Raw genomic sequence first — 17,024 nt, forward strand, 5'->3', positions numbered from 1 at the left:
CCAGATTTTCTCAACCACGCTGATATCATTGGTTACATACATCCATGAAGGTTTTTAATGGATATATAGTATTAGCTACATTAAATTATACGCAACAAATTCACATTACTCGCATTTCTGTTCTACTCGGGTCATTCCGGCGGTACCGAAACTGAAACGCCTTTGTAAACAATTTAGATTGTATAGTAATGCAAACGCAGAGTAAACAACAACAGGGAAAGAATAAATACTGTAAACCAAGGTATGTCGTTTCTGGATGTTTGCTTTTATTATGAATAATACTAAGGCACCATTTAACACCAACAAATATTTTCGATGGGGCGTTGGTAATTTGTGATGGTTGTGGAATGGGGCGGAGTTGGATAGAATGTTAGACAACAAGGGACAAAATACAGAAAGGAGGAGCAAGATAGTTTTTTGTTTTTCTTCTTGAATATTTAAATAGTGGAGTTAATGAGGGTAAAGCCTATGCATTTCACATAAGGCACTTGGCATACAAAATAACACAACATATACCTTCTTCTTTGTGTATTCATCAGAGTTAAACATTATTGGTAAAACAGGATTACAAGATCTATCATTTAAAAATCAATTAAATGAAGAACCGTAAAACCTGTTTCATATTAAACCTTAAATCCAAGCATCAACACAGGATAGAATAGCACTGGCTCTTAAGCAATGACCTACAGCAACCTGGACTGCATTTAAATAAAATACAGACATGGAAATATTTCGGCAGACCAATCAGAACTCCCATATCTCCACATTGGGTGGATGATTGTATAATGGCAATGATGAAAGGGTCAAGTCTCTGTCATTGGATCCAGCTAAACCAGAGACATTCAATTCTGACACAGGGAACTAAAAACCCTGATTATATTGCTGCAGTTGTGAATAACTCTGACCTTATTTCACAGATGTTCATGGTTAATCAAAGTAGCTTCTGCAAAGAACACAACTAAAAAACATAGTTTCTAGAGCTGGAAATGTTTTGGTTTAGTAGTCATTTAACTGGAGTGAGACAGCAAATAATTGGATGAATATGGGAAATACAATGGTCGTAGCTCCATGACTTGACCAATCGTCGATTATTTGGTTCACTAACAGGTAAAGCTAGATGAACATATCAACCCTGTTTGGTATTTTACACCAAAAAAAACATAACATCGAGGCAGGATACCAAATAATTTACCTTAAAATAAGGGTAAGGGCTATGGCTAAATGCTAAATGCCCTAAAGTGAATCTCATTTTTAACACAATCAATTATTTTTACACTTGTTATCTCTGGAGGGCAGACAGTACCAGTAGCAGAGAAGGGGCACATTACTGCGTGTGTTTAAGAATCGTAAGATAAAAATGTGCAAAGAAACTAAGAAGACTCATAATTGCATAGATAGAAAAATAAGAAGATATATGTTCTCTCTCTTCTCGTGATTTGAGCTGAAAGCACAAATGGCGAGTGTTAAAAAAAACTAATCAAATAAAAAGGACGCAGACGGAAAGCATGAACATGGTTTCAAACACATGTTCTAAACAACGTTTTGCTGGAAGGCACACAACAATGACAAGACAGATTACAATGCGACTTGTCTTCCTCACACCGCCACTCCTCTGTTGCCTAACCCAACCCCCCCCCCCCCCCCCCCCCCCCCCCCCCCCCGCATTGGAGCGAACTACAAAAACACATCACTTCAAGTAGTGTATCCATCTCCTGAGTTGTGCACAACAGTGTTTATATCTTGTGTCCTTCCACCTTTCCGATCAACAGCCTCCTTTGTAATCTTTGTTCAAAAATGGTTAAGTCTCCTCCACTCCAAGAGCCAACATCCCTTCTCTACCTCGTCTTTTCGGCGAGGTATGCGAGTCCTTCATAATAGAATATTGTCCTGCCTCATTTTGAATTGCAATGGTTGTTGTTGTGGGCCGCATGTCCATTTTGCAGGGCTCCGTTTTTCTTTTTTTCTTTTTTTACATCATTCTCTTCCTCTTCCGACTCATCTGTCTCCTCTTTGTCACTTCGTTCATCATCTACTTTCTCCTGAAGAAGAAGAAAAAGAACAGCATGGAGACACTTAAATCAATCAAGGGCACCAAACAGAATAAATCAATCAAGGGCACCTCCTGCTACATCTGTTCTGAGGCTCTGGCTATTGTATGTTATGGTATGGCTATGGTCAGAACATCTCAAACAGTTTGTCGGTATAAGTTTGTGTGAGTGTGTTATTCGACTCAACAGTCCAACATACGTTGGTGGTCAGGAAGCGGACGGCCATGCGTACGATGAGGATGGCCCAGAATATATGGAGAAGCTGCAGCACAAACATCAGGCCGTTGAGGAAGTAGTAGCCAAAGAAGGGCTTGTAGATGGTCACTGGGTAGACCCACGTGCAGTATATGATCCTTTGGGATGAAAGCATGACGTTAATACAACAAACCTTTTCAACATGGAAAATAACTTGACACGATACCTTCACTTGTATAGTAACTTCAAATATGTTTTCATGAGTGAACTGTGCTTACTTGAAGGGGAAGATCACGAGACGTGTGAAGATGAAAATGGAAGCAAAGACGATGAAGATACAGTTACAGGTAGTCCTCCAGCCAGCATAATTAAACATCTTCGCAGACTAGATAAGGCAGTGGGACACAAGAGAGAGGATATTCGTTTTCCAGTTTCAGGTCACATCTCAAACATTCCCCGCCACAAGATGGCAGTGTTACACAAGTGTTTCGAGGAGTTGATTTCCCGCTTCCACATCCATGTGTTAATGTGTGCTTTTAGATTAACAAATGGTATATTAAAGATCCCATGGCATGAAAATGTCACTTTCTGAGGTTTTCTAACATTAATATGAGTTCCCCTAGCCTACCTATGCTGCCCCAGTGGCTAGAAATTTCGTTGGGTGTAAAACGAGCACTAGGCATTCTGCTCCGCCTTTTAAAAGACGAGGCTCAGACGCGCCATTTTGGAATTTATGTCGTCATAAGGGGAGATGCCACCTCCCCTTTCTCTGTCTTGCCGCCCAAAGAATTTGGCCCGCAAATGAGCTACGACCGTGCGAGCGCCACACGTGTGTGTGTGTGTGATTACACACACTGTAACACATTTGTTGTACACTTGTTTGTTATTTGGATAACTGTTCTGCTGTTGGCGCATAACACGTTGTTTCTTTGACGTCTCTGGTATTTCATAATGAGACTGTAGTTGGGGTTGTCTCAGCCATCGTTGAGCCTTGCTGCCCGCTGCCGTGAGGCACCATCAACACGAAGCCCCACCACCCGGCAGCGGGCAGCGGGCAGCGGGCAGCGTACGGTTCAGTCTACTTCAGATTGATGTGGTAGTGGAAGAACCAGAGACGTTGGAAAATCTAACGCATTTGTTTGAGATTCATAATATGGTCTGGAGGCGCACACAGCTTTTGGCCGTAATAATATGTATTATATGATATATATATCTATATATAATATGATATTATTTAGATATAAGGAGCACCCAGAGTGTTCTAGAATATTTACAGAACCCGGCCGAAGGCTGTGTGCGCCTCGCCATTGCGATACATCCACTGTAAACAGAGCGCATGGTACCCTGTTGGAAAGCTGCTCTGGGCCACACCCCCACCCTCCTGCCTCTCTCCTCCTCATTTGCATTAAAGCTACAGACACTGAAACGGCGCGTTTGGGGAAAGCTCAATGTGCGACTGGCTCGTAGTGGCTGTAATTCTGCACCACGGCTGAATTTCAGGGACGTCTTCAAATGCTGTGTTAGGGGCCCACTAATATCTATATTAAAGCATCCATAAAGTAGCATGCCATGGGACCTTTAATGTGTGGTGACGAAAAACTGAATGGCTTACAGGTCGTAATTTATGGATTTGTGTTCATGGAATTGTGTTCATATATATTTTAAGGTCTATAATCCTAATCTTTTTTTGTCATTAATCAGACAAAAGATTTTTCAGATGTCACACAGCTTAAAGGCAGATCACTGTTTGCCACAACCTATTGTGTTCATGAGTTAATCAATTGAATACCCTCACTGAATATTGAATTATTGAGTACGGTGTGAACCGATCCCCTGACACTAAGAGGTGAACAGACGACAAACCTCGAGGAAGTAGTCGGAGGAGTCGTGCAGCAGCATGACCAGCGTCCCGGCGCGGATGTAGTTCATACACCAGGAGAAGCACAGCAGTACAATGGTGGCCAGGTGATGGATTATCTGCTCGTTGAAGTCCTGCGAGGGAGAGGTGACCGCTGTTAATGGGGACATCCTGTTTAAGTCAGAATTACAATTGGTCAATTAGCAACACTTTGTGTCCAAAGCGACTTCATGAGAACAATCTGAGCATACAACCAGCATGACACGTTTATAAGAATAGTTATTTACAAACAGAATGAGAAAAGGTCATTTTTGTATATTTGCTGTTAATGCACAATAATTACACCTCAGACACCATACATTTCAACAAAGTCCGTTGTAACTTCAACATCAAATTAGCATAACAAGTATTATTATAATGTGTATAAAAATAATATTAATTGTCTTTTGGGACTGTGGTGGGGAACCCGGATCAAGCAGAGGTACATGCTTAGAGGAGAATGCTTCCCAAAATACCTTCTCAGAGATTGGCCCATTCTGTGGTAAACTGACCCAAATAGCCCATATCCCTACGCAACCCAAAACGACCTGAACACATACACTCAGGAAAGAAGTTTAAATGTACCAAACATGCACACACACACACCCCCACCCACCCACCCACACACACACACACACACACACACACACACACACACACACACACACACACACACACACACACACACACACACACACACACACACACACAAAGACCCACACAGAACCCCCCCCCCTCCCCCACACACACACCCATCCACACCCCAACCCACACACACAGACACGCACACACACACACACACACACACACACACACACACACACACACACACACACACACACACACACACACACACACACACACACACACACACACACACACACACACACACAGACACCCACACTAGAGGTTAGATTGGGCACGAGCAAATGGAGGGGAAATTCCTACCCAGCAAGGTCCTGAATCACGGCTGGTCTCTGGTTCGGGCAGAGATTCCAATCTAGCTTTCAAGGCTACTTTTAAGGCCGACTTCGGCAGCACACACTAAAGTTTAATAGCTGGTCTTGACTAACAGACTTGCCTTGCCATCCGATTAGCGGTCCTCACTAGGTGATTGGGAACATCTACTAGGGGTGGGAAAAATAATCTATTCTTCGATGCATCGCGATTCTCTCTAGAATGATCCCGTCTCGATGCAGATAAATTAATAATCGGAATTTTATAAAAGAACGCATAGCATGCAAGCAAACTCACAGCCATACACAAGAACTCCTTCTAATTCAAGAGCAGCTTTTTCTTTAATAACATAGGAAAGAAGGATTAGAAAGAAAAGAAAACCTATTTTTTAGATACTTCCGTATTGTGTTGTAATGCAAGCTGCATTGATTATTGCATTGTTCATAGAAAGTCATATTAATGACAAAAGCTTTTTCTATAATAAACTATTAGATAAGTTAATTCATCTGTTGATGTCTTTAATGATCATCACAAAAGTAGGAAGTGATTAGCAAACTCTGAGTAGCAAACTCAGATGTATATATATATTTTGGAAAATCACGCATGGGAATGTACGTAAAAAAAATTGTTGCATCAAGATGCATCGATAATCGTTTTAGAATCGAATCGTTGACCTCATAATCGGAATCGAATTTAATCGTGAGGTGCCAAGAGATTCCCACCCCTAACTATTACTAAACTTTTCTCCTCCACATCTCTGAAAACTTGCTGGAACATCCATTCACATAGATGGGAAAACAAGAATGAGGTCATCAATAGCTGTTAATAGAAAGTTAAGCAGAAATCTCGAAGATCTCTGTTTCATTCTATTTGGCGGCCACAATGGCGGAAAGAAATGTAATGCAAAACACAGATGTGGTTGTGGTTTTGCTTTTCGCTTTTTGGAACTTATGTCCTGTTAGCTAGCCAACATGTAGGTTACCCAACATGCCTGGGTTGAACTGAACAAAGGAGGTAGGCTCAGTCATTATACAGAGGTACAGCTCACTCAGAGGGGCACACTCAGCTCAGAGAGAAGATTGGTGCATAAATAAATAGTTATATCTACAACTATTGTGTGTTTTTTTAATTTAGAGGTTTTTTTCAAGTTCCCATGGAATGCTACATTATTGATGCTTTCATATAGATATTAGTGGGCCCCTAACACAGTATTTGAAGACGTTCACGGAATTCAGCCGTGGTGCAGAGTTACAGCCACTAGGAGCCAGTCCCACGTTGAGCTTTCCCCAAACACGCTTGTGGGGGACGTGTGACGTCTGGCCTGCAGGGGGAGTATGGGCATATTGGAAGTGCACCTGATTGGCTGGGGGGGGGTTGGACCTGAGTGCGAGCAGGTGTCAGCACTCAGGCCAATCAGGGAATGTTTGTATAGATGTGCCTGCTTTGTGGTTAGTGGGGAAACCGGGGAGCAAAGAGAGAGAGGCAGGGGCGATCGCCACCAGAGATCGCCTGGAAACGCATCCTGTGACCGCTTGGAGCGGAGTTATAATTTGCGTCCAAGGAATTGTGTTTTGTTGGACTGAGCGATCGAAATAAAAGGACTTTCTGTGGGGAAAAAGCAAACCTGGTGTCCAAGCGCTCTGTGAACCTGCTACAACGCTGTTTGTAGCTTTATTGCAAATGAGGTGGAGAGAGGCGGGTCAAGGAGGAGGGTGGGGGTGTGGCCCTGAGCAGCTTGCGGCCACGGTACCATGCGCTCTGTTTACAGTGGATGTATCGCAATGGCGAGGCGCACACAGCCTTTGGCCGTGTTCTGTAATATTCTAGAACACTCCGGGTGCTCCGGCGGGAGTCCTGAAGCTCTATATCTAAATAATATCATATTATACATAAATATCTATATCATATAATAAATATTATCATGGCCAAAAGCTGTGCGCCTCCAGACGATATAATGAACGACTGCGTCGGGTTCTCCGACATCTCTGGTTCTTTCACGTCCACATCAATCTGAAGTAGACTGAACCACGACATGGAGGAGAAAGGGATTGTTGCCCGCTTGAGCCCTGCTTCACGCTGCCGAGGGACCACCGCCTCGGCAGCGGGCAGCGCTTAGGCACCACTGCCTCCTGCAGCGGGCAGTGCTTAGGCAGCACTGCCTCCTACAGCGGGCAGCGCCGAGGAGGTGGTCCCTCGGCAGCAGGCAGCGGGGCGCGGGAAGCGGGGCTCAAGAGGGAGACATTCGCAGGCAACAATCCCTTTCTCCTCCATGTCGTGGTTCATGTACTTCAGGGAGTCAAAGCCAAAGTTCCTTTCCTTGAATTTCTTCTCAACCATGCATGAGATAACCCCCACTAGTAGTCTCGTTGTCGAAATACCAGAGACGAGAGTCCGACGTGTTACGCGCCATAAAACCAACAGCAGAACGGTTATCTAAATAATAAAGAAGTGTACAACACTTGCGTGACAGTGGGTGTAGTCCCACACACACACACACGTGGCGCTCGCACGGTCGTGTCTCAATTGGCGGGCCAAGTTCTCTGGGCTGACAAGGCAGAGAATGGGGAGGTGGCATCTCCCCTTATGACGACATACAGGGAATATTCCAAAACGGCGCGTCTGAGCTTCGGTTTTTTCAAAGTCGGAGCAGAATGCCTAGTTCTCGTTTTACCCCAAACTAAATTTCTAGCTACTGGGGGCGCATAGGTAGGCTAGGGGAACTCATATTAAAGTTATAAAACCTCAGAAAGTGAAAAATGTCATGCCATGGGATCTTTAATATTCTGTCCAGACAAAATATCTCATAAAGGAATTACCATGGCACCCACTACTCACACAAGTGTGTTGAAGAGCTCCACTCTTCTGCTCCACCGTACCCTCTCTGGTGGAAGCACCACTGTGGTCATGATGTCAATGCATGGTGGGTATGCAAGGCTTCCATCAGTGGGCCAAAGGACCAATCACCATCGTTTCACAGCGATATCCAGCGATAATCAGTGGAGTTGATAGTGGACTTCAGGAGAAACCCGACCCCCACCCCTCCAATCATACTGGGGGGCACTCAAGTCGCCACCGTGGAGTCTTGCAGATTCCTCGGGGTGACGCTCTCTCGGGACCTGAAGTGGGGGCCAAACATCGATGCCCTCACGAAAAAAGCCCAGAAACGGCTGTTTTTCCTGAGGCAGCTCAGGAAATTCAAGCTGCCAACATCCATGCTGGTGAATTTCTATACGGCCATCATCGAGTCCATCGTCACCTCCGCCATCATCACCTGGTTCCCCGCTGCAGCGGCCAAGGACAAGGCCAAGCTGCAGCGGGTGATACGCTCGGCGGAGAGGGTGATCGGATGCCCCTTGCCCCCCCTTGGGGCCCTGTTTAACAGCAGGGCTCTGGGGAGGGCCAGGAAGATAATGGCGGACCCAGCACACCCAGGCCACGGTCTCTTCGCTCTGCTCCCTTCAGGCAGGAGGTTGCGGTCACTAAAGACTCTAAAAACTAGACATTCGCACAGCTTCTTCCCCACGGCCATCCGACTCCTAAATGCACTGCCCCCCCCCCCCCCCTGACCAGTCTCCCCACTCAGTGATCCAGTGATCTAATGGTCTGTTGTACCCAATCACGTGAGCTCTCTGCACTTTGGCACTCTAATATATATTTATTATATTATTTATTTACTCACTCATTTTGCACTATTTATGTTGGTTTTGCACTGTCTTGTCCTGTCTTGTCTGTCCTGTTGTAAACTCCACTGTACCAAAACAAATTCCAAACATGTTTACATGTCATGGCAAATAAAGTCTTCTGAATCTGAATCTGAATCTGATAGATTGTGACTTAACTGACATATTTTAAAATGTATATTATGGATTATTATTTAATCCCGAAAAAAGCAATTTAAACGGTAGGTGAAACCCCTGTTTCAGCTGGTGTTCTAAACACATCTTAAAAGTGTTATTTTGTAGCCAACTGTTGTGTGTGAGTTATAATAAGCGACACTATCCGAAATTCCTAACACACCGTGGCTTTCAACTATAAGTACCTGGTAAGCATAACCCTCTCTCGGACGCCAACATAATAGTTAACTGCTGCTCAGACTGAGCTTCACACACCGACACACACCTCGCCGCTGGTGTTCCTTGGTCGTGGCATCAAACAGTAAAGGAGCTTTGACATCATGAAAGAATGTTACATGGGTTCAGAGAAGAGGGGAACGATCACAAACTGGTTGGTGGCGACTGTTATAAACATATGATATTACTCCTGTTATCTCAAAATTACTCTGTTAGACTGTTGTTTCAGTAACAGTGATAGAGTGACTGTTTAGACAATTTTATTTCAGTAACACTGATAAAGTGAATGTTTAGACACTGTTATCACAGAAACAATGATAAAATGGCATAGATTGTGTTAGTTAGAGTGTGTGAGTAGGGCCATGTATCATCATGCTAACTATCAATGTCCTGGCCCAAACATTTTCTACTTGTGTATCAGACACTGCATGTATTTCACTCCCATTTCTATCCCATATCTTGTCTTCATGGATGATTTTGCCTCTGATGGGAGTTGTGTCATGTATGCATTATTTCTGTTTCAACTGTGGGCTGGTAAATTCCCATTTTCTGTCTGTTTCGCTTCACTTTCATAGTTTAGCGAGAAACTCTGGGTGGCCTCTCTTGCGCTGTGGAAGATAACTGTATACACTCTTCACGTCACAAGCGTGATCTTTCCTAGAACAAACCTTAAATATGCTTCATGTACCTGAATCCACTTTGAATGTCGCATAGTGGGTAGGAGCACACTCACATCACACACACAAAAACAAATGTACATACACTAGGCACATCACCAGACACACACAGCACAAACAGCCCACCAATGAAGTAGGCTGGGGGCAGCCTAATGTCTGCTTACAACTCATGCCCGATGGTGGGCTGATAGTGTTGGCCTAGGCACTCCATAAACAACCCTTGATAGAATGCCATATCTTGGCAGAACTATGCCCATGTCTCGGTAAGGAGTTCTACTCCAAGAGAATACAGATAAATAAGAGTGTAGACATGTTTTTATTGGTCAATAGTATAGACCAATAAAAACATATTGCAAAGACGCTATAGGATATGTCAAGAGTACCACAACAGTCCTACTGCACAATTTGACTGGATATCCTACATTCTCCTGATTTTCACTGACAAACACTTCGAATTTTATCTTAGTTTTTCCGCAAGTTGCTAGTTTGCTCTATCCTCTTTGAACCATAATGGCCAAAGATAAACAATAGTTAGGACCTAGATGGACCCAGGATGGAAGTGTTGGCTCACCTTCCGCTTGACGTCGAAGGCCACACTGAAGAGCAGAGCGACGTAGAAGCCCAGCTCTATCATGTAGTACCAGTACTGCGAGGGCAGCAGACTCTGTGGAACACAAAGAGACACAACCTTTGAACTCCAACGCCCAGCGATACAGACTGTTTTAAATGTCCCTGTGAATTCATATTCATTACGATCGTTCAATGGCTGTTTTTTAATGTTGAGAACTATTCTGGCCTTGTGCCTTCAGTGTGGTGTGGTTGATGACCAAAAAAGGACTTGTACCAGCACAGGGAAGCCCTCCCACATCTCCTTCAGGTCATAGAACCAGGGTTTCTATCAAAAAGAGAAGAAGAGAGCGGTTGAGGTAACAGATGGAGACGGCTCTTCTAATAGATCAGATGACTCATCACAGGATAGGTCATCATAAGGTGGAGTCATCACATTAAAGATCAGCTGTCATAGATACTTGGGAAGTGAACGTTTAAAACTACTACTCACATCGATCAGGGTGGCCAGGCCAGCAAAGAAAGCAAGAAGGTAAAAGGTAAATCTCCAACTGAAAGAGAATACATACACAGATAGACACGCAAACTTGCATCTCAATCAAGGGGATTACAAGACACATGTTTTCTAGTGGAATTTAACAATGATGGCGCATTCAAACAACAACAATAATACGACAACTGCCTTTTATTGCTATTACTGTATCAAAATACTTGTAGCCTGTCTATGTAATGCATAGATAGATAGCTATTTAGTCATAGTCAACAAAATGAATTACATCAGTTTAGCCCAAAAACAGGAAATGATGGAAAGATGGGGAGTGGATAGTGGCAGTGGTTTCAGGAAATAGGAGGGAGAGAAAGAGGGGTGGGAGAGCGAGAGGAGAGGGAGAAAGAGGTGGGAGGGTGAGAGAGAGGCAAGGTAGAGAGAGAGAGAGAGAAAGGGTGAGAGAGATAATGAGAGAAAGAGAGAGAGAGAGAGAGAGAGAGAGAGAGAGAGAGAGAGAGAGAGAGAGAGAGAGAGAGAGAGAGAGAGAGAGACAGAGAGACAGAGAGACAGAGAGACAGAGAGACAGAGAGACAGAGGGAGAGGCGAGAGAGAGGGAGAGAGGGAGGGAGGGGGTACACCAGTGGAAGTAGTAGTGGGATAAACAGGGAGACAGGCCACAGTGAGCTTATTGTGCCCAGAAACACAACAGATGGATTCATGGGGGATGTCGTCATACACGCACAGGGAAAGACACACCATGACTAGGGAGTGACAATCAAGCTACAACGCATGCACACGCTCGCACACTCTACTGACTGTGAAGCCGATAAAGCAAGTCGCTGAAACAACATGTCCTCACTTCAACCCGCAAACACCCACGTAAACACCAGGGAGGCCATGGAAGGACAATGAAGTATAGCGGAAATGACATGCAGGCCCTTTCAGGATCATGCCATTACATCTTTGCATAGACGGCTGTTTGTGTTTTTATTATATTCTAATATTCTATGCTAATGTTTATTTTGTGTTTGTTTTTTGTGTTACTGTATACGGTCTGCGTTCTACATATTGTAACACCAGCCAAAATTGTATCACAAAATCCTATTAAGATGAGGTGTGTGAGCTAATGTACTTTAGTACTAAAAGGCTGTAAATCTTGGGTAAATGCTTGGTTAATGCTGTGGTATACTATCAGCATATCCATCATATCAGTAATAGACAGTGGGGCAGCGGTATGCACAGTAACTGCCTCTCAGAGTGTTGGTCAATGCCCCGGTCCGCTTTAAAGGGCTGGGGTCTAACGTGGCAATGTGGGTATTTCTCTGTAAGCTGAGGCCTCTGCACTCAGGATTCACGGTCCTAAGTCCCCGCTGCTAGTTAGTTAGCTAGGCTCTGGCTTCTGTAAACACTCAAGAGTTAAATATAACACAGCGATGGACTCTGGGCACTTGGCTGTACCCAAAGTAACTTTGTGTGTGTGTGTGAGATAATATATAGAGAGATAGAGAGAGATAGAGAGAGAGAGAGAGAGAGAGGGAGAGAGAGGGGGAGAGAGGGGGAGAGAGGGGGAGAGAGGGAGAGAGAGGGAGAGAGAGAGAGAGAGAGAGAGAGAGAGAGAGAGAGAGAGAGAGAGAGAGAGAGAGAGAAAGAGAGAGGGAGAGAAAGAGCATGTGCGTGTTAGGGAGGGGTCTTGGCATGTTGTGCTGGCAGTTGGCTTTGGGTGTGAGTAGCCAGGAAGCAGGCATGCTAGCTAGCAGCAGAGTGACATTATATATATGAACGTGAGTTATTAATAGACAGCGAACTGGGGTAAGCTGTTCCGACCAGTTGCACAGCCAGCAATGTTCATGTGTATGTGTGCCCACGTGGTTTTATCACGTGCATGAGGGCATAAGTGCATCCCATGCGTTCATGTCTTTCAGCGGTACCTGGCTTCTTTGAATTTCTTGATCAGGCTGGGCCGGTCCTGGTTCCGCCGTCTCCTGAACCAGCGCTGCACCTGTCGCTCTGATAAGTCCGTCTGCTTACACAGCCTCTCCATCGCGCTCTGAGGGGAAGGGGTTGTGGATGGGTATTAGCATTTCCTGTTGTAGTGTTTTTTAGGAATAGTATAGGGAAAGGCTATCTTCTGGTTATGTAATACTCTCAATTATCATATTTTATTTCAATTTCTGTGAGATGCACATCGATGTATTGTATGTTATACATGACCGCTCTGATGAGGGTCATTAATGTTCAGAAGGTAAGCACAGTTCACATTGAGCTCATCTGTTTTATGTGTAATTTACACAAACCCAGATGAGATTCATCCCCTTAATAGTGCGATTGAGGTATTAGGTGATTTAAAGATTAATTATTTATCTTTAAATTCATTGCCATAACGATGCTGCGTGTGTGCAGCTATTGCACCATCAATTGTTTTAGAGTAAAGTAGGTCCTGCTGGCTATTGAATAGACTCATATTCTAAGGTGCCTTTTGAATCCAAACCACAATTAACACAGTTTAGTTTTAATTAACAAATTACTTAAGCAATAAATGTCACTCAACCTCAGCACCACTTGGGACGCGTGAGACAGCAGAAAAAAACAGTTTGTCTTCCGACCTCTGATTGGTTCATCCCGCCCCAACCCTCCTCTCCGCTCTGCTGTCTTTCTTCCACAGCTCAGGTGCAAGTTTTGGAATACATTTATTCATTGACAAATATCATTCACACATTTGTGAATATTTAAATCAGAACATGGGTGTGATTGTGTATCTGTGTGTCTGTGTATGCGTGTGTGCACGCATGTATGTGTGTGTGTGTGTGTGTGTGTGTGTGTGTGTGTGTGTGTGTGTGTGTGTGTGTGTGTGTGTGTTTGTGGTTGTTGTGTGCGTTGAGTGTGCGTGTTTGTGTTCCTACCTGGGTGGGGTTCTTGCTGGTGTTACAGTAGAAGGACTCCAACGTAGGATTGGGAGAAACCTGGAGTCGTACCGTCTCCTTCACCCCGAGCAGAGAGGCTAGGGGCAATGCCACCGTCCTGCACAGACAATCACATACACACACACACAGACATACACACATGTATGCAAACAGACACATACACACAAAAAAACAACACTTAAAGGTGATGGTATGGAAGGCTATCAAATCTACTTTGGACATTAAATTGGAAAATGGTCGCTGGGTACAATACTTTTAACAAAGATTAGCTTCAACTTCAAATCACACAAGTCGTACAAAAAAAGAATCAAAGGGTTCCAATCAAATTAGCAGCCCCGGGATGCAGTGGAGATGATAGGTGGAGAGAGACGAAAGAGCATCACAAGCAGAGTGACTCTGAAGAAAGAAACCGCATCCGCAATGAAGAGGAGAGGGGAAAACCAGATGATCTACCAGAGGAGAAGGGCAAGGCAGCCGGGGAGTAAGAAGAAGAGTCTCTGTAGTAGTCTTAGGGAGGATGGAGCAGTGAGAGAGAGAGGGGTTGAGTGAGCGGGAATCAGGCACAGAGTTTGGTTTGGTGTCTGACAGCCAGACACAAGAATAAAATGGCACCGCACATGAAGAGGACTTCCGGATTTGCATTTGTCACTGGAATGCTTTACTGCCCCCTTGTGTACATTAACGTTAACAAGACAGAAGTGGACATGTGGCCAGCCCTGCAAAGATCGAGTCATTTCTGGAATTCCAAACGGGGATCTTGTTTGGTCTGCAGAGGTGTGAATCAGCTTCAGAGGGGAGATGGGGAGGGGGGTTGGTGGATGGAAATGGAGGAAACTGACCTTTCGAAGATCTGGCGGATAATGATGAAGGCAAGGGCGATGGGCAGCACCACCCAGAGGTCCTGACCCTTGGCGTAGACCCTGCCGTCCCGGTCCTCCAGGTCAGCCCAGCCCAGCCCCTCTGGAAACCAGAGCCGCTCCTGCCATACCCAGTCGCTCAGCTCCTGTAACATGCTGCACCAAACAGGACAGGAGAGGGGAGGAGAGGTCAAGGACAGCACACAGGGGGGGATGGGGGCTGTTACCACACAGGTAGCAGAGCAACGACACACATGGGAGTGTGTAATTAGCAATAGTAATTAAAGGATTCCACTGAGGAATAAACAATGAAAAAATGAAGGCCGAACTATCTGAACACAAAAGTGGACTTATGTCTCAGCAATCTCATGTTATTTATGTATTTAATGTCAGCCCTGTCAAATGCAATTGCCACCACTGAAGGTGGACTATAAACGTTTTCAAATGTAATCTAATCCAATCCAATCAAATCTGTGTTGATAAAGAATGGATATGACTAACCCTGAGAGGGTTATTTTGAAGTAAATTATTACAGTTTCTAAGAATCCCAGGAGCAGCACACAAGAGAGAAAGAGAGAGAGCGGGAGAGAGAGAGAGAGAGAGAGAGAGAGAGAGAGAGAGAGAGAGAGAGAGAGAGAGAGAGAGAGAGAGAGAGAGAGAGAGAGAGAGAGAGAGAGGGAGATAGAGAGAGATGAGTAAACCAGACCACCACAAACTGAAAACAAAGACGTAATGTTCCTATTCCTCCTCAACTCAACAGCTCTGATCAACACTGGACAGCTGCTTACTGGTCGCCTGCTTCTCTTTCCGAAGCAGACGGATGGTCGCTGGATGCCCCAGGGAGTGGCTCACACAGAACACAGGAAGTGGAGTTTTGAAGAAGTATAATCTGGGGGACATGAGGCATGACTCATCCATCTGGGTGGAGCAGAGGCAGCCCCCCCCACCCCGCCCCTTCCACACACACATACTCAGACGTCTCTGGAGGTCTTTAGTAATCCACCGCCTATTCCACCCGTGGAAGCTTGCCAAATCCTCCCTCCCCCGAGAGCACTAGACTCCCACTACCAGCCCCACCCTTCTCCCCACTGACTCCTAACCAGAAAGGAAACCCTTCCGGGAAAAATGTATAACATCATCCCTGAATCAGGTCTTCCGGTACAGTGCTCTTTTAAATAGTGATCACGATTTTATTTACACACACACACTCTCTCTCTCACCATCTCTCTCTCACAAACACATATGTAGAGGGGAATAGTTAGCATATCAATAGAAGAGAAGACAGATTATAAAGTAGCAGCATAGGGGCCCCATGTATAACACACTTCTAAAGGGTCCATCGTCTTGAGTGGGCACTTATCTCCGTCACAGTCAATCACAAACATCCTAAACATTAGCGGACACAACGTGAGCTTGTATGTTTTTCCCATTTTACAAGTCATGCACACAGTGTTCTGTGGCTACGGGCGACACATCAAAGAACAAATCACTGCGTTTGAGTGTGAGTGTGAGTGTGACTGGGCGTCTTTGTTTTGCATTGCTCATTAAATCCAGACAGATACTAGTATAGAACACCTTCCGTGTGATAGCCCCAGGTGCCTCAATCCTGCCGCCTGATCACTAGTTACAAGTAAAGAGAGAGTGAAGAGGGATGAGCTATAAGCCGGCTGCACACACACACACACACACACACACACACACACACACACACACACACACACACACACACAGACACACACACACACACACACAGACACGCACACACGCACGCACGCACGCACGCACACACACACTCACCCACACACACACACACACACACACACACACACACACACACACACACACACACACACACACACACACACACACACACACACACACACACACACACACACACACCCACACACACGCACACACACACACGCACACACAGCCTGTCTGCTCCTGCTCCCCTTTCGAGGCACTGCTTTCCCTAAATTAAGATTTAAGTTCAGCAGATCGACTTGACCTCGCTTCCAGACCCAGCCTGGAACAGCAGCTCGAAGTTTAACCTAAGTTCAGAGAATAGATCTCAACTGATGTCAGAGATACTCATGTCAACTGATGTCAGAGCATGTGACGGCACTCTGACGATTTTGCTGACCCAATAAAAAATAAGGATGTCCTAGGCAGCAGAGAGTGGAAGTGTGTCGTTTTCCCTGCTCCCTAGTATACATAGTAGTAAACGTAGTAAAGTGTACATAGTGGTGTAGTGGATGTGGTGTTTATAAACAGAGCTCTGAATTCTGAAAGGCAGAAATCAAACTAACCAGGATAATCTTTGAGCCATATGTTTAATATTGGGTGCG

At 44.9% G+C, this 17,024-nt stretch overlaps 1 protein-coding gene across 2 annotated transcripts in view; it reads right to left on the reverse strand.

Moving 5' to 3' along the window:
• Positions 1 to 244: 244 nt before the first annotated feature.
• Positions 245 to 17,024, reverse strand: part of cers2b (ceramide synthase 2b) — a 19,920-nt gene continuing 3,140 nt past the window's right edge. For both annotated transcript variants that reach the window (XM_030370546.1, XM_030370545.1), the window contains exons 2-11: positions 14,659 to 14,832; positions 13,799 to 13,916; positions 12,827 to 12,945; positions 10,905 to 10,962; positions 10,689 to 10,739; positions 10,416 to 10,508; positions 4,107 to 4,235; positions 2,522 to 2,628; positions 2,248 to 2,401; positions 245 to 2,039 (exon numbers count right to left, since the gene is read on the reverse strand). In XM_030370546.1, the coding sequence (XP_030226406.1) occupies positions 1,893 to 2,039; positions 2,248 to 2,401; positions 2,522 to 2,628; positions 4,107 to 4,235; positions 10,416 to 10,508; positions 10,689 to 10,739; positions 10,905 to 10,962; positions 12,827 to 12,945; positions 13,799 to 13,916; positions 14,659 to 14,831 (1,149 nt within the window). In that variant the 5' untranslated portion in view covers position 14,832 and the 3' untranslated portion in view covers positions 245 to 1,892. The remainder of the gene's footprint in view (positions 2,040 to 2,247; positions 2,402 to 2,521; positions 2,629 to 4,106; positions 4,236 to 10,415; positions 10,509 to 10,688; positions 10,740 to 10,904; positions 10,963 to 12,826; positions 12,946 to 13,798; positions 13,917 to 14,658; positions 14,833 to 17,024) is intronic.

Source organism: Gadus morhua, chromosome 11 (assembly GCF_902167405.1).
Source record: "Gadus morhua chromosome 11, gadMor3.0, whole genome shotgun sequence".
Lineage (NCBI taxonomy): Eukaryota > Metazoa > Chordata > Actinopteri > Gadiformes > Gadidae > Gadus > Gadus morhua.